This window comes from Neoarius graeffei, chromosome 21 (genome assembly GCF_027579695.1).
Source record: "Neoarius graeffei isolate fNeoGra1 chromosome 21, fNeoGra1.pri, whole genome shotgun sequence".
Taxonomy (NCBI): Eukaryota; Metazoa; Chordata; class Actinopteri; order Siluriformes; family Ariidae; genus Neoarius; species Neoarius graeffei.
The window spans coordinates 56,935,833-56,963,665 of NC_083589.1; the positions used below are offsets into that span (position 1 = coordinate 56,935,833).

At 41.6% G+C, this 27,833-nt stretch overlaps 1 protein-coding gene across 2 annotated transcripts in view; it reads left to right on the plus strand.

Annotated features, from left to right (window-relative positions):
• Positions 1-27,833, plus strand: part of scube1 (signal peptide, CUB domain, EGF-like 1) — a 217,979-nt gene that overhangs the window by 121,967 nt on the left and 68,179 nt on the right. Inside the window, exons 7-8 of one of the 2 annotated variants that reach the window (XM_060903404.1) lie at positions 4,295-4,384; positions 25,091-25,207. In XM_060903404.1, coding sequence (XP_060759387.1) covers positions 4,295-4,384; positions 25,091-25,207 — 207 coding nt within the window. The remainder of the gene's footprint in view (positions 1-4,294; positions 4,385-25,090; positions 25,208-27,833) is intronic. The other variant, XM_060903403.1, reaches the window with a different exon arrangement.

The window sequence follows — 27,833 nt, forward strand, 5'->3', positions numbered from 1 at the left end:
GAGGTAAATCAAGCCTTCAGATCCTGTAATACTGTTTGTGTCTATCTGTGAAACGTGTGCTAGGTAACTAAACTAGTTGTTTAGCGAATTACAGGATGCATAATACACAAACAGCTCAGTTAATTGCTAGTTAGCTTAGCGAATGCTAGTACTGTAGTTAACTAATAAATTGAATATGATGTGAGAATATGATGGTGTAAATATTGAAATCCTGCTTGTGTCGACCTGGGACAAATTCAAGCTAATTTACTTGCTGTTAACGGGCTAATTATTTGGGATGGCAAATAAACAGAACATGTCCAAGTTTGATGATGATAAAGGTGTGGTGATTTAGCCCAATTTTAGTCATTTGTTTAGCATTAAACTTTAAAATGATTTATTATTCGACAAATTCTTTTCAGTGGTTTTAAAAGACACATTCAGGGATATTTTAAAATGTTGTGACTTAGAGCAGAAGGGCAAAACAGCCTCAGAGCTTTGAGATGCTAGCAAAGAGATGCTAATGTACTAACTGAGTAGCATTTAGCTAATTTTGTCATTTGTGTTGTTATCTTGTTTATCTCATCTCATTATCTCTAGCCGCTTTATCCTGTCCTACAGGGTCGCAGGCGAGCTGGAGCCTATCCCAGCTGACTACGGGCGAAAGGCGGGGTACACCCTGGACAAGTCGCCAGGTCATCACAGGGCTGACACATAGACACAGACAACCATTCACACTCACATTCACACCTACGCTCAATTTAGAGTCACCAGTTAACCTAACCTGCATGTCTTTGGACTGTGGGGGAAACCGGAGCACCCGGAGGAAACCCACGCGGACAACATGCAAACTCTGCACAGAAAGGCCCTCACCGGCCACGGGGCTCGAACCCGGACCTTCTTGCTGTGAGGCGACAGCGCTAACCACTACACCACCGTGCCGCCCTATCTTGTTTATGCTATGCTTTTTCTTACACTAACATATAGTATACACAGTATTTTACACACACACACACACACACACACACACACACACACACACACACACACACACAGAGCCACGTTATGAAAGTAACAGTTTAGAGTTTTAGCTGGAATTAGCTGTAGGTTTTGCTCTGGACTTAGGAAGAGAGGGAGAGAGAGATGGAAAGAAAATGGACTTTGGATGAGGGACAGGAGGTGGTTTAGGGAAGATGTGCTAGGTGAAGGAAATTTCATCATCACAGAAAGTGCAAAACACATTCATCATCCTCATAATGGCGAGAAATGCAGCCAGCCGTCCAGTGGCGTTCTGCCATATCCACCGAAATGGGAAAACTTTATACACCATGTGGGTATAACCATATTCACCCGTGATGCCTCTAAAAACAGGATGAAAGCTGTTTTTTATGCATTTATCCTTTTTTAGAATTTTGTAAAACTAATGGACCGTTGCAGGTAAGTCGATTTTTCACCCTTATTTTTCTGTCTCAATGCCTCGTTCAATATTTGGTTTGGATGACTGAGTCTTTTTCATGTTAAAATCTCCTCTTTCAGAACATTCTGCTCAGAATATCTATCGGCTGTCTTGGCGTACCGTTAGTTGCTCTCATGTCCCTCCTGTTTTCTTATTGAGCTTCCAGAGATTGCTAAATCTAAGGCTAAATATGCCCAATAGGGCCATCCAGAGTCTCTTCCTGTGCCTGTGTGTTTTTATTCTTAAATACTTAAACTGGCCATTTGTCATCGTTAGGGTTGTGTGTGAGTGTAGAATGTTCCAGAGAGACGGCATGGCTGAGTGGGAGAAGGGTTAAACAGCGGTTTTGGAGCTAAAATGGCTAACTGTTGTTCTATAACATCCTAGAGGAGTTTGAGCAGATTAGCACAGCGCTTCAGGGTGATTTTGGACACTTTGGCATCTCAGCCTCACAGGAAGGGCCTCATTCAGCCACAGCATGGTACACATCCCAGACAAATCCAAATCCACAGTCAGACTAAATTATTACGTGCTGAGTGCCAGCGCTTTAAAGAGGTCCATCAGATGTCACATTTGCTACACTGGAAAATAAAATTGCAATTCTTTTTGTGAGGTTTTATGATTTCTTACTTCTCACTGTTGATGTTTTGTTATATGACTGAACTGTTCCCTGATTCTGCTGATTACCCAACACTGGACTGACGCCTCCGTGTGGCCATGCAGAGCCCAGCGGAGAACGTCCACCTGTCCCCTGTCCTGATGCCTGCTGTACAACTCATCGCAGTCTTCTCTTTCAGCATCTGTGAAGAGCGACGCAAACGGCCGCAGAGACCAGAAGAGGAGTGTAGAGACTGATCCCTCCCATCTCTATCTATATCTTTCTATCTATATTCCTCTCCTCTCTCACTATCTCACCGGACCCTGACTGTGGTCTGTGTGGGTAGCTGTGCTGTGTGGGTCGAGTCCTTCCCCTGTCCGTAGTATTGCTTCTTTAGATTCTCCCTTCCGCTAGTAGTGTTTCCTCACAGGCTCCTTTGCTCCTCCCGTTCCTCCTGCCCTCTCTGGTGAAAGTTCCTGATTGCCTGTCTTGTCTGCAATTTTAAAAAGGGTATTAGAAAGAATTACTGCTGAAAGGCAAATAAAGTCTTGCGAGACATTTGAGAACAGATACCTCAATTGCAGCCTGCATCAAGGTCAGAAAAGTAGCCAATCAACAAACTAGCTCCACCCCTTGCCCGCCCTTTCTTAAAGCACCTAGCCAATAGCCTGTCCTGATCCTCGACCTTTTCATCAAGCATGCCATACTGCAGCCTCCAACGACAGAATATTAACGTGACTAAATGACACAAGAATGCTCTACTGCACCTCGAACTCATCTTCCACTTCCTGTTTCCTTGTCATGCCAATTGCATGTCTTCTGTCCTCTGCCTTCTCTACTGCCTCATACTTCCTCATGCTTCCTCAGTCCCTCCCTGCTGTTCTTCCTAATATCTCATTCGCCTGCATGAATATGTGTGCAAATATCTTTTCTTGACTTTTTTTTCCGTTTTATTTGGTTATGTTTTCCCTTATGTATTGGTACCCAGATTATTAGTAACCCCTGATCTCACTACAGTAGTGCCTCTGTTATGTTACAGCAGTAGTTGTTTTTTTTTTCCCCCAAATTAATTATTTTATCCTCTGTTTTTAGTTTCTGTTATTTAGTGCTTGCTCCCAATCCCTAATTTTTGGTCATCCCTTATTACGGGCTGATTGTAGACGAGTCCCAATCTTGTATTCCTGTTTTCTTTCCTGCGAGTTTGTCAGCGAAGATATATACTGGAGGCTGAATAGAATTTCAGATCCCACAGCATTAAGGCAGACCTTTGTTTTGTTGATTGGCCCATTTTATGAGGCTAAATATGGTCCAGTCATGTGCTGGGACATCTGCATACTCATTAACCATCTATACAGTAGCCCCACCCACTTTGCTCAGAGAACCTACGGTAGTTTTCCTGCATTGACTTGATTGTCAAAGCCAGTCGTGATGTGTTCCATAGACAAACAGGCAACCAGCGCTGCCCCCAGACTTCATCCACCTCCTCTCCTGTCCGCATGTCCCTCCACCCTTCCTCCCACTGCAGGTTCCTCTCATGCTCTCCAACCATGAGACGGCACTTCTCCCCGTTCCGTTCCATTCCATGTCATCTCTTCCTCATCTCATCCTTACTCATGTAGTATCACGCTGGCCTAACTGTTATCCTCTCATCATGCAGTTTGTATTATTCCACCCTTCCATCTCTTTCATTTTTCTCTACTTCTCCTCTCTGTCACTGCGGTAATTGAGTGGCCGTTTGATATGGAAGACTGCAACGGCAGCATCAAATTGTCAGTGTCAATGTCAACGAGAACCCCTTCCGTTTTTATTCCCAAAATCCCCTCAGTTTTATTTATCTCTCATGTGTGTCCCTCCTTCTCAGGGCTGATCTCTTTTTATTTCGGGAGAGTTTGACTTGATCTTCATTTATATATTCATTAACACTCTAACAGGGTTTATTGGCGCTTTTTTTTTTATTTCTGCAGCTTTTTGCTTCTTGGCTTTGGTTTGTGCTCAAACGCCAAGAGGGTCAGGCAGTGTGAGTCTGGGTGTCCGAGCTGCGGCGACTGGGAGCAGGACTGCCTGTTTGCCCGTCTGTTTGTCCTGGTTTGTACGCTGGGACAAACTGATGTGGGATCAGTCTAACCTGCTCTTCAGGAGGCCTGCAAACCGGATGCCCGAGGCTGGCTGGTCTATGGCAGGGCTGTCTGTGCGGGGCGATGGACATTGGGCTTCTAATTAACCTACTGCTCCCTGTTTGTCCTCTGTCACTTGTGTTTTAGAGAAAGATGAGGCTGCAATTGAGAGCTCTGAGTTCAATACCACGTCAGTAGCTGATGTGGACAAGCGGGTGAAACGGCGTCTACTTATGGGTAACTCCTTTCTTCCTCTTTCTATGTGTTGCCATGGCGCTTGTGCTTATTTCCTCTTCTACTCTTTACTTTCTTTCTGTCCTTTGATTTGTTTTGTTCGAGTTGTTCTCCAAACCCCTCCCCAAACCACCACCATTCTTGAAAGTTTCTGGTTGTTTCTGTGTCCGACAAAGCTTGAGAATAGACCCTCTAAACATGACAAGGTTCCTTCTAAACTTTCCCAAGCCTGCTCCCAACCCCACTTTATTCCCTTACATAGGAACAGTAATGAAGGTTTTTTTTTTTTTTTAATCCCTTTGCTTCTGACAGCTCCCATGCCATTCCTGTTCATTTTAAGAACTTAACAAAGAACCAGAAATAACTTGTGGTACACAATTGTTTTCACTATTTCTTAAACGCATTTCCTTTGTACACTGTCAATCGTGATTGACCATATCCTAATTTATACTCTCTTAGACAAAAATATTTCCAGATACAATTAAGAAGCATATCATAAATTGGTCAAGAGATACTTTACTCCAAGGGGCAAATCTCAAATTCTTATAACATTTACAGCGTACAGTATTCAAACCTTTTACTCAGAGACATTGCTGAGTTCATGTTCTGGATTTAGAAGCTCTTAAAACTGAAAAAAAGCCTTCTGTCCTGCTGTTTCTCAGCCTTATCTTTGAATAAGGCCAGATTGCCGCTACTGTAAAGCTCCACTGTCTGAGGAGAGATAAGCGGCAGGCCAATTTTAAACTATTAACACTTGGAATGAGATTTCTGAAAACACTAAGGGGTCGCTTTAACTCCTTAAACTCTCAGCTTATTACTCACTTTGTCATTCACAGCGTATATGGTATATGTGGCAGCCTGGGGCACTCCTTCACATGTTAAAATTTAGACATTTTGTACTATTAGAAGCTTTAAAAATATGGTATATTTTTGCAATTGAATACAATTAATGAAAATGCCATTTTTAATTGTGTTACACTTAATATCGTAGAGATTCCAAAAAACACGTTCATTCCTGCTATCGCTTACGTTATAGCAACTCGAAACAGTCATTTCCTCACCAGCGAGTCTTTGCTCCTATCTTTTGAAGTTAAGACAAAAAAATATGGTCCAGTTTGTCTTGCTACTGAGTCGTCCCCTGCTCTGAAGACTTTCCTATGCTGGGAAGCTTAATGGAGACACTGGAGACACTTTCCATAAACAGAAAATAAATGTGTCCTATTAGAAAGCATCTCCGTATCAATGATTATTCTATCCACATTCACTGGATATGAGCAATCGCACACTCTGATTGGCTACTCTACTACTAGGATATCAGCTCATATACTGTGAGTAGAGAAAAACAAAATGGCGGAGCGTGTCGCTGAAACAACTGAGGACGAAATAAAAACTCTACTCGAAGACAAAACCCCAAAAAATACAAAAAAACAAGTGTTGCCAGGCAAGACAAACCTCGCCTGGCCTATATTTTGATAATGGTAATATTTCTCAATCATCAGCTGTCAAGTTGTAGTCCTATGAAAATCCATGACATTGAGTTTGGCATTTCAAAGTCATTCAAGGTCAAAGGTCATGACGGCAACTGAAAGCCCATATGGGACTTCTTATATGTTGATAATGGTAAACATCTGGCCATCATGAACCATTTTAAAGTTATAGCCCTTTGAAAACCCATGACCTTCAGTTTGACCTTTCAAGGCCACTCAAGGTCAAAGGTCATGGTGGCAACTGAAAGCCCATATGGGATGACTTCTAAGTTGATAATGGTAAACATCTGTCTACCATCAACGGTTTTCAAGTTACGGTACAGCCCTCTGAAAATCTGTGACCTTGAGTTTGACCTTTCAGGATCACTCAAGGTCAAAGATCATGGTGTCAAATGAAAGGCCATATGGGAGTTCCTATATGCTCATAATAGTAAACATCTGTCTATCGGCAACCATTTTTGAGTTATAATGGAAAATATGTTATTTTGACTGAAAGGTTGGCCTTTCCAGTGACCTTGACCTTCACCTTGACCCGATTACCCCCAAAATTTAATCAGGTAATCTATGGACCATTGCCCATCTATCCTGAAAATTTGAAGTCAATTGGTGCAACCGTCTAGATGCTAGATTGTTAACAGACACACACACACACACACCCAAACAAACAAATCGCACTGATTACAATACCTTGCCCCGCTTACTCCATTGTGGGTGAGGTAAAAAAAAAAAAAAACAACCCCCCCCCCAAAAAAAAAATGGAATAAAAGTATTTGATGGTAAGAATGTATCTTTTTTTATTTTTCAAGAATTATTATGATTATGGCATTTTTCACAAATTGCTCCTCTCATTTTGCCGGTTTGTTTACATTCTAAGCGGAAATGATTTTGTCGGACGTTTTGTGTAAAGTTTTTATTTATCGGATTTATAAAAAATAAAAATAAAAATGCTCTGTTTCTCAAAATCCAGTGAATGTGGATAGAATAAAACAGTTATTCCACTCAATCTCGTTGTACATGGCTAGGGCTGCGTACCGGTACTGTACCGTGAAACTCAATTCGGTACAGGTCCAAAATACCAGATCATGAAGTACCGGTACTGTACCGATATAAATTTTACACCAAGTATCTGCTTATTTTGTGACTGAAGATGCGTAAATCCGACCACAAAGACGAAAATTTAGCACTGGAAAAGACGTAAAATGCCGCGCTGAAACTTGAAATCAGAGCCATCCTTGATTTGAGATCCTCTCGCCACAGTCTCACGAGACATTGCGAGAGCTTGGCTGATCCAGCGTTCTGATTGGTCAAAAAGACTCAAAATCAGGTCAGCCATTTTTCCTTTGCTGGCATTGGCAGTCTTTGCTGCTTTGTGTAATTTTGCTGCGTAAGTTAAAGGCCGCGGACTGCGCTTAGTCTATAGTACTCTAGTGTAGTCACTTCTCGCTGTGAGACAACTTATGACTTTTTGTCCCAAGTTAACTATAGTGTGAGACTGAGAGGGTGACTGAGAAGTGAGGTAGGAAACCTAGTTATGTTCGGTTTTCTTTGAATAAAGATACTGACAAGTTGTCAACAGTTTATTAATGTTTCTGTCATTATTAAAGAAGTTCAGAAGAATTTGTCAAATTGTTCAGGTACAGGTCCGGACCTGTACCTAAACCTCTGTACCTGTACCTGTACCTGATGTTACGTTTAGGTACGCATAGCCTGGGCCCGCCCATCCTAAGCGTGACGCAACACGAGGACCTGTTCCGAGCTTAGTCTGGCCAGGCAGGCTATCTACAGCATTTCCAAGCTCCCAAAAAATCGGGAGCCAATCAACTTTGAGCATCTCCAACGGCCCTGGGTAGAGGCGTGTTCAAGGCAGTGACATAGTAGAACTGCGACCGGAAGCCATAGATTGTTTACAGAATCTATGCCGGAAGCGCTTCATTCACATCACGAACATGGAGCAGCGGCAAGCCTTTGACACAGCGGTAGATGCTGTATTGAAAGCATTCAACGGGAAGTTCTCATTGAAAACAGAGCAAAGAGCAGCCCTGGAGGTATTTATCTTCTTCCTGTTACTCAAGCAGTTTCCGTCGCGTCACATACGTCAGAGGAAAGAGTGATGTGATTGGTTTAAGCTTCGTCACAGCCTTTTCTGGCTTCGACCAGTAGCAAACTGAGCCATTTCAGGGAGGCGGGTCAACCACGGGCTCTGGGAAACGGTTGGGCTTAATAGCTTGGCCAGACCAAATGCTCGGAGAGCTTTGAAGTCGCGTTAGCCAGGCTAAGGTACGCAGCCCTGTACATGGCTTATAGCTAACTTGGTGCTACGCGCCTCGTCAGCTATCAGCTCATGTACTGTACGACTCGATTTCATGGAATAACTGTTAAATATATTTTCCTTATACCACTAACATGATCTTTACAGATAGAAAAAGGCAAGTTTAAAAAGTAAATAAAACCATTTCTACATTGCTGAAATGGAATTATTATTATTTTTTTTAAGTATCAGTGTCAAAGTATGCTTTTAATCATTTCTGCTGAAAAATATGTGCAGTGACTTCAGTGGCTTTTCCCAGACGCCTGCACATTTATCATTAACTACTATGAGTTATTTACCAACTACAGTAAAACTAATAGGCGATATAATGTATGTAACTTTGAGTGGTAGGTGTCCTTGTTAAATTTTGGTCCATGTCTGTAGGGTGCTTATTTCCCTGAACTGTATTTCCTTTGCATTGCGTGCACATTGTGGCATGTAGGCTTCCATGCATGGACTACTAGTCACTAAAAACTTCAATGTCCCTGTTCTCGGAGTCAATATTTAGAACATAATTAAGTGATTTAAAGTAGACAGTTTGTCCAGTCCATAAGGGAAAATATCTAACGACACTGAGACACACTGGACAACTGGAACAGGAACATAGTTTTCCTCCTATCTCTCTCCTTTTTACTCCTTTTCTTTCTCTTAATATTACACGTTGTTTATCAGATGTTTTCTTCCCCTTTAGCAGACAGATGAACCATTAACCATCTTTCTTTCCTTTGAGGCCACAGAGATTGAAAGTACTTTCATCTTTATGTATAACTTTACCATTTATTGTCAAAGCAGGTATCTTTCAAGGAGAAGTGCTTGAAACGCTCGACTCGCACACAGTCCACGTCTCTTTTGGTCTTTTCTCTTTAATTGTGACTTTGAATGATTTCTTGTGGGAGTTAAAAATGTGCAAAAAATGTTTGAATGCAGGAGTTTGTTCATTTAAAATGAATGATGCAGTTTTTATTGTATTTTTAAAAAATATCCAGTTGGAGGAAATCGCTATCTACCCTCTTCTGCATACATGGGGATACTATAGCAGCTATAATGGAACATGTTACTGAGAAAAAAAAAAAAAACAGTCAATGCATAGATTTTCCTGTGCTGGAAAATGTAAATGTAATCAGCTTTACCTTCACCATACACATCCCTGTAAATTAGAACTTTGTCTGACCAATCATCTCATCTCATCTCATTATCTCTAGCCGCTTTTTCCTTCTACAGGGTCGCAGGCAAGCTGGAGCCTATCCCAGCTGACTATGGGTGAAAGGCGGGGTACACCCTGGACAAGTCGCCAGGTCATCACAGGGCTGACACATAGACACAGACAACCATTCACACTCACATTCACACCTACGCTCAATTTAGAGTCACCAGTTAACCTAACCTGCATGTCTTTGGACTGTGGGGGAAACCGGAGCACCCGGAGGAAACCCACGCGGACACGGAGAACATACAAACTCCGCACAGAAAGGCCCTCGCCGGCCCCGGGGCTCGAACCCGGACCTTCTTGCTGTGAGGCGACAGCGCTAACCACTACACCACCGTGCCGCCCGTCTGGCCAATCAGATTAGAGAATTCAATCTGTGGTATAATTAATAGTTATTCCATGAAATCGAGTCATGCATGAGCTGATACCTGACAAGGCGCGCAGCACCGAGTTGGCTATAATCCATGTACGATGAGATTGAGTGGAATAACTGTTTTATTCTATCCATATTCACTGGATTTTGAGAAACAGAGCATTTTTATTTTTTGCAAATTCGATAAATAAAAACTTCATACAAAACGTCCGACAAAATCATTTCTGCTCAGAATGTAAATAAACTGGCGACATGACAGTCGCAATTTGTGAAAAAATGCGATAATAATAATAATTGTTGAAAAACCAAAAAAGATATGCTCTTACCATCAAATTGTTTCACTCCATTTTTTTTGTATTTATTGAGGCTTTTTTTCGAGTAGAGTTTTTATTTTGTCCTTGGTTGTTTCAGTCACACGCTCCACCATTTTCCTTCTTCTGCTTTAGGGTTTTTTGGCAATTGGCAAACCAACTTAAAGGTGCACTACCGCCACCGACGGGGCTGGAGTGTGGAACAGGAGATATTGGGAAGAAAAAAAGACTATATTCTTTGATTTAACTATTTCTGTTTTTCCTAAATACTTAATAACAAAGTGATATATCTGACTTAATGCACTCTGCCATTTTGTTTTTCTCTATTCATGGTATATGAGCTGATATCCTAGTCGTAGAGTACCCAATCCTAGTAGTAGAGTGTGTGATTGCTCATATCCAGTGAATGTGGATAGAATAATTAAGTTATTCCACAAAATCGAGTCATACATGAGCTGATGGCCGACGAGGTGCATAGCACAGAGTTGTCTATAAGCCATGTACGACGAGATTGAGTGGAATAACTGTTTTATTCTATCCACATTCACTGGATTTCGAGAAACAGAACATTTTTATTTTTTGCAAATTCAATCAATAAAAACTTTATACTTACCATCAAATACTTTTATTCCATATTTTGTTGCTTTTTTGGGGGTATTTTTTGGGGGTTTTTGTTTTCGAGTAAAGTTTTTATTTCGTCCTCGGTTGGTTCAGCAACATGCTCCGCCATTTTGTTTTTCTCTACTCACGGTATATGACCCGATAGCCTAGTAGTAGAGTAGCCAATCAGAGCACACAATTTCTCATATCCAGTGAATGTGGATATATTTATTCGATGCCTAAATTATATGACACATCCAAGCTGTTATTAATGAGCGTACTGAATGAATCTGACAAAAGACATTTCTCAGTTTTGTTGAAAGAGTCTCTTTTATTTAAGGCACCTCTGCTGAACTTGGCTGCTGATGTGTAATACCCATGTCCAAGTTGGAAGGGTCTGATTTACCCACTTCAAATGTAAATTGCTCTCTGCGTTTGCCAAACGTCTCAGAAGAACCTCTTCGCTTGAACCATATTCTGAAAGTCCATCATGAACAAGAAGTGCCAACTTACTTTATACTTATGTACTCTACACCATCTCATCTCATCTCTCATATTTTTACTCGTCATTACTGGCCTAACAGGTACTTAGTGGTGATTTGTGGCAATCTTTGGACAGAAGCTAGGTTGGCAGTGCCAATCAAAACCAGCTCAGACAATCAAGGGATCATCAAGTGGGTTATAGTGGTGTCATCACTTTTTAGACCCTTTCATTTAATTTCTTGGATATTATGAGTTGATCGCACAAATATGCTGGATGGCAGGATGGTTTGTGTATGTGTGTGTGAGAGATACAGTGTGTGTGTGTGTGTGTGTGTGTGTGTAGCAATGCAGTCCCTCAGGTTTATGTTAGATTTGACACTCTGCGTTCCCGCTTCAGTTTGTGCTGCTGTCACAGCCGCGGCCAGCAGCACCAGGATGCGACCAATCCTGGCAGATTAAACTGGAAACTCGGCGTCAGTGGAAAAGTCTCCTTCTCTGTACTCATATTAAAGTGCTGACAGAGAGAAAGGGGGGAGGCAGTGAGAGCGAATTTATTGTTCATTAAGGTAACTGGTGCTATTTGTTCGTGTTTTGGTGAAGTGGTTTGGCTTCATTGGCTTTATTTGGATCAGATCCATACGAATATTGTTGAAACAGCCTGAAGAATAATATCTGGCAAATAAAATATGTTCGTGATGATCATTATAAGACTGAATATGAAGAAAGCGTAATCTGCTAGTTATTAACTGAATCTTTATGAAAAGGTTGGATATACAGGGTACAGATTTGAATGCTTTATTAAAGCTTTTTACAAGCGTGAATTGACAAAGACATTCATTTAACCATTAAAAAGTGCAACAATGTCGAATTTTTACGAGGTTCTTTGCTGACAATGGCTGCATTTTTTTCTTCAAGATTGAAAATAATACTGTTGAATTTTTAGCAGAGAATTAACAAATACACAAAACGTACTGAACTAGTATTAGCCAGGACATTAAAGATGTTCTAATGATTTACTTCAAATTAATTTTTTTTAATTTAGTAATTTATTTTCAGTAACCAGGTTGTATATTCAAAGTGACCTCATGAGTAAATATCATACTATAATTGAAAATAAAGACAAAATTTACTTTAATTCTTCCTCTGATCTTACACATTCACATGATGCAACTTCCTGTTGAACATGTGACTTCTTGTTGAATATTCACGATATTTTATAGGCATGAATGTGTTCAGGTAAGTAAATGGTTGAGTAGATGTGAGTTAAATAGATGACTCGAGGATAAAAGTATGTTTCTAGTGTGAGATGTTAAAAAAGATTCACGTGTTAATGCAAAAAAAAAAAAACAATCAGGATTGAAGTATGTTAATAATTATATACTAGGTAAAGTGTATTTATAGTGGGCTGGATCAGCAGACATGCTAAGTGCTACTGTAAGTGCTCTAGATTTTTATTTTTATTAATGCTTTATATTATTTATCTGAAACATGTATATAGGTGGGGCGGCACGGTGGTGTAGTGATTTAGCACTGTCGCCTCACAGCAAGAAGGTTCAGGTTCGAGCCCCATGGCCGACGAGGGCTTTTCTGTGCGGAGTTTGCATGTTCTCCACGTGGGTTTCCTCCGGGTGCTCCGGTTTCCCCCACAGTCCAAAGACATGCAGGTTAGGTTAACTGGTGACTCTAAATTGACCGTAGGTGTGAATGTGAGTGTGAATGGTTGTCTGTGTCTATGTGTCAGCCCTGTGATGACCTGGCGACTTGTCCAGGGTGTACCCCGCCTTTCGCCCGTAGTCAGCTGGGATAGGCTCCAGCTTGTCTGCGACCCTGTAGAAGGATAAAGCAGCTAGAGATGATGAGATGAGATGTATATAGGTTGTTGTCAAGAACTTCCTTCCTTCCTTCCTAGTCGGGAGCTTGTGGGTCAAATCTCCCGACTACACTGCTTCCCCAGTCATCTTTGTCCGTCGCACGACAATACATCTCATCTATGCTGAGGCTGGTGATTTCTTGCATGTTTTTGATGTAGGTTAGTCGAGGACGAGGTCTTCCTCTCCTATTACAGCCTTGCGTTGTTGTGCATAAAGCATAGCGATGCATGCTTGATTCAGTTGGTCTTCGAAGCCAGTGTCCAACTGCCTTCTTATAAGTATTTCTGCAAGCTTTCTCCTTGTGTCGCCTCACAGCAAGAAGGTCCGGGTTTGAGCCCCGTGGCTGGCGAGGGCCTTTCTGTGTGGAGTTTGCATGTTCTCCCCGTGTCCGCGTGGGTTTCCTCCAGGTGCTCTGGTTTCCCCCACAGTCCAAAGACATGCAGGTTAGGTTAACTGGTGACTCTAAATTGAGCGTAGGTGTGAATGTGAGTGTGAATGGTTGTCTGTGTCTATGTGTCAGCCCTGTGATGACCTGGCGACTTGTCCAGGGTGTACCCCGCCTTTCGCCCGTAGTCAGCTGGGATAGGCTCCAGCTCGCCTGCGACCCTGTAGAACAGGATAAAGCGGCTAGAGATAATGAGATGAGAACAATCCGACCCCTAGGGTACGTGCGTCCAGCTGTTACAGAATGTGTGCAGTACGATGGCCTGTAGCAAGATCCGCTAATAACAGGGCCGCTGGTATAAATCACTTAGCTTTAGAAAGCTTTTGAGGCTCTTTCAAACAAAACTATCCTGCTACAATCTTTACTTCCATCCTGTTTCCCAGTTTTCAAATTCAACCTCTGAGATTTTGCCCGTGGGTCTCTAAGGTCACATCCTCACCTTAGTGCGTTCAAATTAGCAAAACACCATCAAGGCTCCAAGTAAATGTTTCCCCATGTCCTGCACCTTTTGCTTTGTTTACTCTAGTGTAAAGTTATTATGTAAATGCTCTGACATTTATGGAAATCTGGACATTTATAATAATTGTAGCCCCTTCTAGCCCACTCTCCATATTTTGCATTACAAAAAATGTCTACAGGGCAGAAACTGCTTTGAATGACCATATATATGAGAGGGGTGAAGAAACCCCCCCAGAAGTATCTGAGTGTGTAAAAGCATGTTACATTGCATTACGTACAGCATATCCAGGGAGCAGGTGCCTTGCTCAAGGGCATTTCAGCCATTCCAGCTTGTCCAGGGAATCAAACTGGTGACCTTTTGGTCCCAAAGCTGCTTCTCTCACCATGAGGCCATTGTCTTCCCCATGTGCTGGTTTCTTTTCTTATGAAACACTGTGAAGAAAGTGAGTCAGATTTACAGAACTGAGATCTTGATCTGCTATCTGTGACATGGAATCCTTTTTTTGCTCCAAGTATTAAGTACACTTTAATCCACATGTTGAGGGATAATGGCTTCACAAAATAATACAGTTTTATCAGCTGTATAACAAATTGAGAAAGCGAAACAATGAAAACCAAAAATACTATAGCCATGTTGCAAATTTGAACTTTTAGGACAAGTCTTCCCTTCATTAACATCAGAGGGTTCAGTTAAAAAAATGTAAATTTGCAATTATATGTTTGTATAATTGGATGATCAAATTCTTACTGCACTCTTACGAAAGAGGGTTCCACAAAGGTTCCTTAAGGGTTCTTTGGATGGGTCTAACTTTCGATAGGGTTCCTGCACAGAATGGTTTCAGAAAGACAAACCATCTCTCTTTTAGGCTCCTACATCAGACTTTTAAATATTCCAGAAAAACAACAAAAATTTAGAATCCTTGATGGTGCGGGACAAGACGTCATATGGTGGCTGTTCTGGAATGGCTAACTGACTTGAGATATCATGCACATTAATAAAATCTTAGCGTAACCCAGAGCCATGGCCTAATGGATAGAGAAGCAGCTTTGGGACCAAAAGGTTGCTGGTTTGATTCCCTGGACCAGCAGGAATGGCTGAAGTGCCTTTGAGCAAGGCACCAAACCCCCAACTGCTGCTCTGGGTATGTTCTACATTGCTCTGGATAAGTGCATCTACTACTAAATGCCATTAAAGTAATGCAATATTATGCTTAGTTGTACATATTGAAAACCTAAAAACAGGAGAACCTTTAAGGGTTCTAGATGGAACCTTTTTTCTAAGACTGTATATTATGAATATGACACTTTGTTTCCAATACATGATGCCAACATGTGAAAACGGGTATCTAGCTCACTGGGTAACAATTTAATACATTTTTTTTACAGTTCATATGATGAAACTTATCCATATTTGCTAAACATAGATTAACCAAACATACTACTGTACCATTTTCTCCAGTTTCTTCAACCATCTATGACTAGCTTTGTTTGGAATGAACTCTCTTGCTTCCTCTTAACTTTTGCTGTTTCCTTTTTCAGCTTAAACATCACCTTTCTTCCACAGTTTCCTGAGAAAAGAAAAAAACAGACTAAATGCCTCAACTTTGACCTTTTGTCACCCACAGTTAACTGTGTCATAATATGTTTGTATTCCCAATTTGATCTTCTTATTTGCTAACGTTTTGTCCTTTTTTCAGTAGTGAATCTTTATTCAGGAAGTATTTCTGTACCTTACATTACAACCCTGATTCCAAAAAAGTTGGGACAAAGTACAAATTGTAAATAAAAACGGAATGCAATAATTTACAAATCTCAAAAACTGATATTGTATTCACAATAGAACATAGACAACATATCAAATGTCGAAAGTGAGACATTTTGAAATTTCATGCCAAATATTGGCTCATTTGAAATTTCATGACAGCAACACATCTCAAAAAAGTTGGGACAGGGGCAATAAGAGGCTGGAAAAGTTAAAGGTACAAAAAAGGAACAGCTGGAGGACCAAATTGCAACTCATTAGGTCAATTGGCAATAGGTCATTAACATGACTGGGTATAAAAAGAGCATCTTGGAGTGGCAGCGGCTCTCAGAAGTAAAGATGGGAAGAGGATCACCAATCCCCCTAATTCTGCGCCGACAAATAGTGGAGCAATATCAGAAAGGAGTTTGACAGTGTAAAATTGCAAAGAGTTTGAACATATCATCATCTACAGATTCAGAGAATCTGGAAGAATCTCTGTGCGTAAGGGTCAAGGCCGGAAAACCATACTGGGTGCCCGTGATCTTCGGGCCCTTAGACGGCACTGCATCACATACAGGCATGCTTCTGTATTGGAAATCACAAAATGGGCTCAGGAATATTTCCAGAGAACATTATCCGTGAACACAATTCACCGTGCCAGCCGCCGTTGCCAGCTAAAACTCTATAGTTCAAAGAAGAAGCCATATCTAAACATGATCCAGAAGCGCAGACATCTTCTCTGGGCCAAGGCTCATTTAAAATGGACTGTGGCAAAGTGGAAAACTGTTCTGTGGTCAGACGAATCAAAGTTTGAAGTTCTTTATGGAAATCAGGGACGCCATGTCATTCGGACTAAAGAGGAGAAGGACGACCCAGGTTGTTATCGGCGCTCAGTTCAGAAGCCTGCATCTCTGATGGTATGGGGTTGCATTAGTGCATGTGGCATGGGCAGCTTACACATCTGGAAAGACACCATCAATGCTGAAAGGTATATCCAGGTTCTAGAGCAACATATGCTCCCATCCAGACGATGTCTCTTTCAGGGAAGACCTTGCATTTTCCAACATGACAATGCCAAACCACATACTGCATCAATTACAGCATCATGGCTGTGTAGAAGAAGGGTCCGGGTACTGAACTGGCCAGCCTGCAGTCCAGATCTTTCACCCATAGAAAACATTTGGCGCATCATAAAACAGAAGATACGACAAAAAAGACCTAAGACAGTTGAGCAACTAGAATCCTACATTAGACAAGAATGGGTTAACGTTCCTATCCCTAAACTTGAGCAACTTGTCTCCTCAGTCCCCAGACGTTTACAGACTGTTGTAAAGAGAAAAGGGGATGTCTCACAGTGGTAAACATGGCCTTGTCCCAACTTTTTTGAGATGTGTTGTTGTCATGAAATTTAAAATCACCTAATTTTTCTCTTTAAATGATACATTTTCTCAGTTTAAACATTTGATATGTCATCTATGTTCTATTCTGAATAAAATATGGAATTTTGAAACTTCCACATCATTGCATTCCGTTTTTATTTACAATTTGTACTTTGTCCCAACTTTTTTGGAATTAGGGTTGTATTATTAACTGCTTCAATACAGTTTAGGAAGCATCTAAACCTTCAAACCAGCTCATGCAAGTTTACAAAACAAGTCATGCAATTGGACAAACCCTTTATGGTAAAACTATATTCAAGCTCGCCTGATGGATACAGTTCCATGCACTACACACTTAGGCCCTGTCCGCACGGCAACGGATTCAGGTGAATCTGATAAAATTGTTTATCGTTTCGGCCTGGCGTCCACAATGCACCGGCGTTTTGGGTGCCCCAAAACGAAATCTTTTGAGAACAGGTTCCAGAGTGAAAAAATCTGGCAACGGCCCCGTTGCGAAGTCGTCTGGATGAGTAGAACGGATTTGTTTATGATGACGTCACAACCACATGACTGTCAGTGCTTCACGCCGGGTAGAAGTGTAACGAACTCGATGCGAGTTGTCAACAAATCCTATAACTTGGTTCATGAAACGCGCTTACAAAATATTTTCACTGTGAATATTTATTGTGTAATGGTGCAAAGTGAGAGAGAGAGAGAGAGAGTGAGAGAATAGCCCTTTGGGCAGAGTCTTTAGTCCAAACACTGCGGAAGCAGTACCAAACCGTGCACCGCTCGTGCGCTTTCCAAAAACAAAAACAATCCCGCCAGCAAAAATAGGAAAAAAAAAAGGAGCGATCTCACCTCTTCAGATGCTGGTTTAAGTCCGACAATACATTCCTCAAAAAGGCTAATGCTACAGAAGAAGGCTAATGCTGCAGAAGAAGGGGTTTATGCGCATGCGTCTACTTCTTCTATTGTTCTGGTGTCTCCGATGGGACCGTCTTACAGCGCACGTAGTGGTGTGGCATGTGTATTGCATCGTTTTCAGCAAGCGTTGCTTTGCCATATGAACCTGATATTTTACTGATCCGTTGCCCATGTGGACGCGATATTTAAAAAAAAAATATCGTTGCCGTTGTCGTGTGGATGTAGCCTTAGAAAATGGGTTCTACTTGGAACGGTTTCTGAAAGAAAGGTACTACATTGTAGGGTCCTACACAGATCCTCTAAGCATTCCTCCAGAAGGACGAACCAGAACCCCTTTCACATAGAAAATCCATTATTGTATGAGGTAAAAACAACACAGAGAAGATAACAAATGTTCATTTACACTCAGTCTTCCATAACTGGAATGTAATGTAGATAGTGTAATGGAATGCCATGGAGCATGAACCATGTGAGACAAGGTATGATGTATAATTCGTCAGCAAGTCCATTGTTGTTAAAAAACCGTGGTGAGATATTAGCCAGTTAGCAACATGGCACGCATCGTGCTACATCACAACTCTGTTCTGAGAGTTCTCTTCCTGTTTCTGAACATTTATTTTGTTTAAGCAAAGGACATTTATAACAGTTATTGCTTATGAAGAGGGACGTCTGTATCCGCTGAATTGTTCAAGCATACAAACATGACTCTACATTTCTCATACACCCTGCATTAACCACACCCACCTGCTTTTACTTTCACTTATTACTTGCCTTATTTAAACCCCAGGTTCTGTTAGTTTGTCTTACATTTGTTTTTATTTTCCAGAAGTGTTCCTCACTTCTACTCTCGTGTTTCATACTTGGTGTTTTTTGTTGCTTTGCATATCCTGTGTAAATAGAAGGACTTGCATCTATCTCTGCACCGCAACCATTATAAAAATCTCATCTCATCTCATTATCTGTAGCTGCTTTATCCTGTTCTACAGGGTCGCAGGCAAGCTGGAGCCTATCCCAGCTGACTGCGGGCGAAAGGCGGGGTACACCCTGGACAAGTCGCCAGGTCATCACAGGGCTGACACATAGACACAGACAACCATTCACACTCACATTCACACCTACGGTCAATTTAGAGTCACCAGTTAACCTAATCTGCATGTCTTTGGACTGTGGGGGAAACCGGAGCACCCGGAGGAAACCCACGCGGACACGGGGAGAACATGCAAACTCTGCACAGAAAGGCCCTCGCCGGCCACGGGGCTCGAACCCGGACCTTCTTGCTGTGAGGCGACAGCGCTAACCGCTACACCACCGTGCCGCCCCCCATTATAAAAATGTTAAGTAGAAATGTCAGAATCCTGTTCAAGAGAGAGAGAGAGACCACATTCACATAACTTTTATTAGAGTATACTAGCAGTTATTGCCTGTGGGAGAGAGGAGACGTAGTAGTTATTGCCCATCACTGGGGAGACATAGACTTGGCCCTGGCGGAAGTCTCCGGCAAGGAGCGCTGATTATGAAGTCCCGTACAATCGAAACTCTCAGGCGAGTCGGGGAGGGGATTCCCCACCAAGGCTGCGCGCAGTGTGTTAGCGCGAGCATGTAGTCTATGGGAAATAAATAGTGCGTTGGATTAGCACCAATTCCATGTTTTGGAGAATCGAAAATGTTGTCTTGGGCCCCCCTGGGGTGTCACCAATCCCTATACAAAGCATGGAGTATCCCCCATGGACACAGCGCTTCCACTGTATCTGCTGATGTTTTCTTTGCTCGTTGTTGAGTTTGCTGCTGGTTGCTTTACATTGAGGCAGTATGAGTAGTACCATTGCAATATCACTACATCATTTACATCACTGCCAGCAATGTCACGACCGTCACAACACGTAAATCTGACAATTCCAATTCCCACTGGAGTCGTAACAAAAGATTTCCATAAAAATGTTACTAGGTTGAAAGGGGTAGATTAATGTTTCAACTTTGCCATTTTGCTCCCTTTCCCACAGGACACCATTACTGCATAATAACAGAAAATTTACGGTTTTCACTATGAGTGGGAAAGGGATGCAAAGAACCCTTGTTAGAGGATGCTGGAGGTTTTATTCTACGAGGTACATTTCAAATGTAACTAGGGAGCTGGGAATCTGTGAATTCTTCTGTAGGTGGTACAAACAAAGCACAGTGGATAACCCTCATGTACCTGTATATAGATTGAGATATTGTATCAACAAAACCCAGCCAGTAGTGTAAAAACATACCATAGTGGCACACCATCTAACAGTTCTGTTCAACAGAATTTTATATTACCACAAGTTCTTTTGCAAGTCCAGTTATATTTCCACAAATACCATCAAGAATGAGACCCACCTTGTAAGTGGCCATAAGGAAAGCACTGATTACTGTGTATGCACCTAAGACTTATTTATTTGTTATTCAGTAACTACTTTGTCCTGGTCAGCGCTGTGATGGATCCAGAACCTATGTAAGGTCAGGAGTACACCGCAGATGGGTTGCCAGTCTGTTGCAGGGCACTATGCATAAATATATTCACACACTCATTTATGCCTGGGGAAAATTAGGGTAGCTGTTCCACCCACTAGTATATACCTGGGTGGTAGAGGGGAATTGGAGATCCTGGAGGAAACTGACATGGAAATAACATGAGAAACTTAATAAAGACATTTAGCAGATGTCCTTATCCAGAGTGATGTACAACATACCCAGAACAGCCTGGGGAACAATTGGGGATTAGGTGCCTTGCTCAAAGGCACTTCAGCCATTCCTGCTGGTCCAGGGAATCAAACTGGTGACCTTTTGGTCCCAAAACTGCTTCGCTCACCCTTAAGCCATGGCTTCCCCCAACTGCCCAAGGATCCAACTGGGGACCATAGAGCAGTGTGACGGCAACAGTACCCACTGTATCACCATGTTCAAAGGACTATCCATCCACAAACTCATATAGAGCAACTACAAACTTTTGGTATATATTGGGACTGGAGCCTATCCAGTCGGACTGCTGAGGAACCAAACATTTCACTGGTTCCTACTGCAGATGTGGAGATGTACATAGTCTGCATTGACAAGACTCTGTCATACTGAATAAGCTTGAATAGTTTACCCACTTTGGTTCTGGCCCAATGGCAACCACCTTAGCTGAAGGCAATCTAGATGTGGGTACCAGTTGGGACTGTTGGTCTGTCCTTACTGGGAACAACTGTGTCAAGTTGTTGACACTGTGTAAGGCATCCAGGCACAGAAGACTGGAAAAAAAATGTTATAGTGCGTTGAAGGCACTGAAATAACTTTGCACTGGCAAAAGACCCAACAAATCTTGGGTGCAGTCACCATTCTGTTAAATGTACCCTCAACTGTTTGCATAGCCCAGGCAAGTCAGCAGGTTTTAGGGAGATGAAGCACATCAGCAAATGGTAGGCAAAGTGAAAGGAGCTTGAACCTGAACAGAAAGCATCGGCTGTAACCACCTTTCTTTGGGACGGAATTGACCCCAGGGGCACGCTGGAAAAGAAAAAAACAGCTCTGTTTCCAGGGCATCAAGACTGCTATGCACATGATATGTTTGTGTTTCACAGGGTCCAGGTGCAAGCCGTGTAGCCATATCTGGACCCAGTAAAGATGAAACTATCTTGTGCTAGAGAGAGGACCTAAGGGAGGAGTTTCTGTAATTCTCTGTCAAGTTTGACATGTTCCAAGGGAGTGTCCATCATGACTAATGGGAGAAGAAATGAGTCAGTCATCTACATAAGGACTAATTTCCAGGCATGTTGCTAATAGTGGTCTCAGTGCAGCTTGAACAAATTTGGTGAAACCACCAATGGCAAAGTAAAGTGCAGGAATCTGTATTCTTGGAAGGCAGAGAAACAGAAAAAATAGAAATTATGTATATTTAGGGCAGCAGCATGAAAGGTATATAATATGAAACCATGAAGATTTACCATCAGATGAATCGCTCCATCTTTATGAAAGTACTATTACAGAGAGGGTGCGAGTATTGATCTAGTTTCTTGAGATACTGTCACCAGAACCTCATTAGCCTGATGTAAGTTTGGACAAAATTTTGGCCGAAAGTGATACTTTAAGAAATGTGTCACCACTGATCTTATTTTCTCAATGTTTAGCCAAAGCAGGGGTTTGGCTCCACTGACTGACTAAATTAGAATTGAAAGCCTAGGCTTAAAGATTCAGGATGGTGGTGGCTCAGTGGCTGTATGTGGACTTTGTGCTATAGTGGTTATGTGAGAAAATGTTATAGAAGGTTTCAGATACCAGTGCATGCCCTTCTAATACCTTTTTTTGTTATGACACCCAGGGGTTGAACTAGTACTATGGGTAGGCACATCAGGATGGTATTAAATGCCTAAGAGAGGGAAGTCTTTGTTTCTCCAGCCATTCTTTGCTGAAGCAAATCAATAGTTGGCCGCAGAACCTAAGGTGAGCCTGAAGTGAGCCTGTTTAACATGATGAAGCTATGTGCTAGCGGTAACGAAGAATGAATTAGAGATAACCCCCAGCCACCAGTTTTGCAAGACTACACCTGGAGAGTGTTAATAAGGCAAATTTAAGAAAAACTGAGTTAATATACAGAATCTTTAGAACCTTGTTTAGGTGTTGTTGTCGGCGGCAGCGGTTGTCCATTGCTAGTGATGATGCCTACTTCATTAGGATGCTCAGAAACACAGAAGGGCTGTGAGGCCCACACTAGAGCAGCAGAGTCGTCTGCAGCGGTGGCATGAATGGCCTGGTTGAGCTGCTGTGGAATGTCTGGTTTCATGAGCTCTCGTATACTCCCTTTGACACTTATCTTCAATTGCGGACACTAAGCTTTTAACTATACTTCGCCATGTTGCTCTATCCGAGGCATCCCTTTCCCACGTCTGATCGATAATTTCGGCATTCTTTGTGTTCCTCTTCAAAACACTTTTGTACCTCAGTTTCTGTCCTCCTTGTCTCCTCTTTCCTAGGCTCTGTTCTCCATAGAAAACAGCTTTGGGTAGTCATGTGTCAAGCATGCGCCAGATGTGTCCAGCCCAATGAAGTTGGGAGGCTGTGATAAGGGCTTCCATGCTTACTGTTTTGGCTCGCCTGAGGACTTCTACATTGGAGACCTTGTCCTGCCATCTTATTTTGAGGATTTGACACAGGTGTCTGAATTGTAGCCTGGTCAGTTTCTTGAAGTGTTTACGGTAGAGCGTCATGCACTCGGTGGCATAAAGCAGAGATGGTAAGACTGCAGCATTGTATACTTTCAACTTGATGGTTCTCTTGATGTCATGGCGAGACCATAGTTGTTTTTGTAATGCACCAAAGGCTTTGGTAGCAGCTTGAATCTGGTGGTCCACCTCCAAATCTGATGAGTTTGTGTTGTGTTTAGGTGTTGTAGCCCCGAGAGGATTGGGGTCTGATTGCAGGACTCTAAATAAATACTTTATTTCATCCAGAGCTCATCCCAGGAGGATTGGATTCTGATCGCAGGATACTAAGTAAATACTTTATTTCATCCAGAACATTTTCCTTTTGTTTTTTGGCTAGTTTGATTTCCTAACCCCATAATTACCAGATATAACTTGCATGCTGAGCAAATCAGTGTTTGCTTGACATGCACACTCTAGCACGATGTGAAGTTGAGCTTCTGGAGGCATGCATGTTGACGCGTCTGTGAGCCTCGGCAAATTATGTTTACCAATGTTTACCTTCTTTGTGTTTTGATGAAATCCTCTTTATAGAGGTATAAATCAGCCCTTACACAACTGTCCAAACATGGGTAAGTCAATGCTGACTTGATAGTCCATAGAATAAGCAAAACACTATTGTGTTTCTGGTATTGTCTGGTTCCAAAGCATGTCATGGCCCTCCAAGCAAAGATAGCTCTTATGTATGGCCTCTGGCTGTTAGCAAGATTGATGTAAAAGATAATAGAATTACTGTAGTAAAATAAATAATCAAGCAGACCAGCAGTATTTCAATGAGCAGTTGGAAATCGAGCTGTAGGAACGTAATAACTGCATGATTTTGTTGCCATGAATTTGACCAGTCTGCAGATGCACATTGTACTTTTTAATCACCTGATTTTCAGTAGGATGAAATAGAACTGCTTAAACATAGGGCTATTGTTGCTGTGCAAAGGCAAACTGCAGTATCTGCATATTGTGTCGGTGGGAAAAGATGGTCCAATAGCGTCACCTATTCGCTGTTGGACTGTCTTTTACCACCGTCACAGTACAGTATGCAGATACTTCAGTTTGTCTTTGCGTGGCAGATTGTATACAGTATAATATTTAAAATATTGTGCATTGTGGGAAAAATCTTTCAAAACGAGTTACACTTTATACAAGATTAATTCTACAACTCTGGCCTTGTTACTTTGGGAGAACTCAAAAAGGATCAATGTATAACCCTACAAGAGATGGTTTCCCTTTCACAAAAGATTCCAAGCAGAACCCCTGAATGAAAATTAAGCACTTGACAGTTGGAAGAACCACTGAGACGCCTTTTTTTTCTAAGCTTGTGATGGGAAACTTGGGATATTTGTAGGATGTGATATAATATCATGTGGCATAATGAGATATCTTGTATTTTTAATGATATTAAGTATTTTTAATGACTTCCTGACTTCCTTCTAATGACAAATATGTACTTTTACAGCAGTTTTATACTGGCCAAGTCAGTTTCTTTTGGATATTTGAATACTTATTGTACTGGGTTTTGTATGCCATGCTTTAAATGCCATTTTGCCATGTGGGACGTCCATGTCTGTTTTAAGGAACCTTTCTTTCATGGATTATGACATGTTAAGATAAATCATGTTATTCTGGGATCCATTGGTTGTAAAAGAAGTGTATATACTGTTTACTTGTGAATAATTTTATGTGGTTGACTCTATTATTTTTTTATTGCATATTAACATTATTCTATTCAGATGTGCCCTGTGTTCATGTATTATGTAGATTGATCTCATTTGAGTACATCATACCAGGCTATGTATGCCAGCACCTTATTGAATATACAGCATTGAAATTGAGGTGACTGTGTATGAGTCCTTCTCCTGACTTTCCTATACTCCAATGTGTGTGTGTGTGTGTTTGTATTTGTGCATATTTACCCAGAGACCTGTGCAGTAAATAATGGTGGATGTGATCGCACGTGTAAAGACACGGCCACCGGAGTCCGCTGCAGCTGTCCAGTCGGCTTCACCCTGCAGCCTGATGGCAAGACATGCAAAGGTCAGTTTGTGTGTGTCTGTGTATATTATCTATGTTTTCATGTCTGTGTATATTAAATTGTCGAGGAACATTCCACTTTTCTTCTCCTTCCAAAAGCTTCTGGTTGTCAGGGAGCAATTTGACATTTCCTGTATTTAGACTGCAAGATTAAATTGCAGGTACATCAGGAGAAGGATTCTTTTGCTGGAGATGGTTAGGTAGCACCATGTGAGAAGCTCCTATGTGAGTGATCCTTAGCCAAGACCAACTCCATCCACGTCTCTACGTCCTCCTCTCGTGTGGAATGGGTCCGTGGTTGTTGTTGTTGTTGCTCTGGCCGCGAAGCGTTCCTGCTTCCGAAATCCAGCTCTGACGTCAATGGCTGTGTATTCAAAGATAACTTGCCGCTAAATGATCTTGGCACAGCGTGATGGTGGGTTCTCTCTAAACAAATGCCACAGTAGAGTGGGAGAGGGGAACGCCAGATACGTAAGTACTTACTCAGGCAACTGGAGTGTGTGCTTTATCTAAGTACAGGCAATTCCAGAGTTATTGGTGTCCTACCTGGGGTTAAATAAATAAGATAAGATAAGATCAGATAAGATCAACTTTATTCCTCCCTCGGTGGGGAAATTTATGTTACAGCAGCTCACAAATAGAAAGAGTCAGGAATCAATAGTAACAAAAATAGAGTGCAATAAACTGATTGAAAAAAAAACTATAGGAAGAGATAGATAGATAGATAGATAGATAGATAGATAGATAGATAGATAGATAGATAGATAGTCATGTGAAAAAGAAAGTACACCCTATTCCAGTTACATGGTTTTACCAATCAAGACATAACAAAAAAAATCATCTGATCCTTACCAGGACCTAAAATTATGCAAATCTAACCTCAGGTGTAAAGCAACACACAACAGATTCCACCGTCTCATTATTTATTTAACAAAAAATAATTAAGTGAAAATGCAGAATCCATGTGTGAAAAAGTAAGTACACCCCATGATTCAGTAGCTTGTAGAACCACCTTTTGCAGCAATAACTTGAAGCAATCGTTTTCTGTATGATTTTAACAGTCTCTCACATCGTTGTGGAGGAATTTTGGCCCGCTCTTCTTTACAACATTCCTTCAGTTCGTTCATGCTTGAGGGCATTTGTTCATGCACAGCTCTCTTAAGGTCCTGCCACAGCATTTCAATTGGGTTGAGGTCTGGACTTTGACTTGGCCGTTCCAACACCTTGATTCTTTTCTTTTTCAGCCATTCTGCTGTAGATTTGCTGGTGTGCTTGGGATCATTTTCCTGTTGCATGACCCAATTGCGGCCAAGCTTTAGCTGTTGGGCAAATGGCCTCACATTTGCCTCTAGAATACTTTGGTATATGGAGGAGTTCATGGTTGACCCAATGACTGCAAGGTACCCAGGCCCTGTGGCTGCAAAACAAGCCCGAATCATCACCTCTGCACCACAGTGTTTGATGGTTGGTATGAGGTGTTTGTGCTGATATGCTGTGTTTGGTTTTTGCCAAACATGGCACTGTGCATTATGGCCAAACATTTCCACTTTAGTTTCATCTGTCCAAAGGACATTGTTCCAGAAGGCTTGTGGCTTGTTCAGATGCATCTTTGTAAACCTAAGCTGTGCTGCCATGTTCTTTTTAGATAGAAGAGGCTTTCTTCTGGCAACCCTTCCAAACAAGCCATACTTGCACAATCTTTTTCTAATTGTCCTGTCATGAACTTTAACATACTAACTGTGGCCTGTAGAGTCCTAGATGTAGTTCTTGGGGTTTTTGCAATTTCTCTGAGCCTTGCACGGTCTGACCTTGGAGTACATTTGCTGGGATGTCCACTCCTGCGAAGATTGGGAACTGTCTTGAATGTTTTCCACTTCTGAATAATCTTTCTCAGAGCAGAATGATGGATTTCAAATTGTTTGGAAATAGCCTTATACTGTAACCTTTCCCAGACTGATGCGCAGCAACAATTGCTTTTCTAAGATCATTGCTGATGTCTTTCTTCCTTGGCATTGTGTGAGCCAGTGGCGGCTGGTAGTCTTTCAAACAGGGGAGGCTGGTCGGTTACGATATTTCCAGATTTTAAAAGAAAAAACACATCAATTTTGCCCATACTCTTGCCTCTGATCTGGCTGATTGTTGGCAGGGTCACAAACTGTGAAATAACAGGTTCTTTTGGCCCATTAGCCTACTGTCCAATATACATGATGGTGGTGTTGGGGGGGTATATTTTAACATTTTATATTTTAAAATTGTGGCATGTTGTTTAAAAATTGATCATTATTGAAAGCAGCTCTTTGTCAGGAACCTCAGCAGTAACAGCAGAGTGTTCTGGAATAGGCACAAGGACTGACCTTGGGGAGCCAAACATAGAGCTGGGTGCCACACATTTCATTCAAACACACTTTCCCTATATTTTACTTATTTTGACTGAGAAATGTTTTATTGACAATTTTGATAACCCTTCACTTTTAATCCAGGTCTGTAGTGTGAAATGTTCTCGGCTGTGTTTGTGTTTAAAAATGTTTTCCAAGTTGTAGCGGTGTTTAATTCATATCCAGAAAAATATATATTCCAATATAATATACTCAGCATAAACATTTTAAATAGAGTCTATATTTTTGGTCCA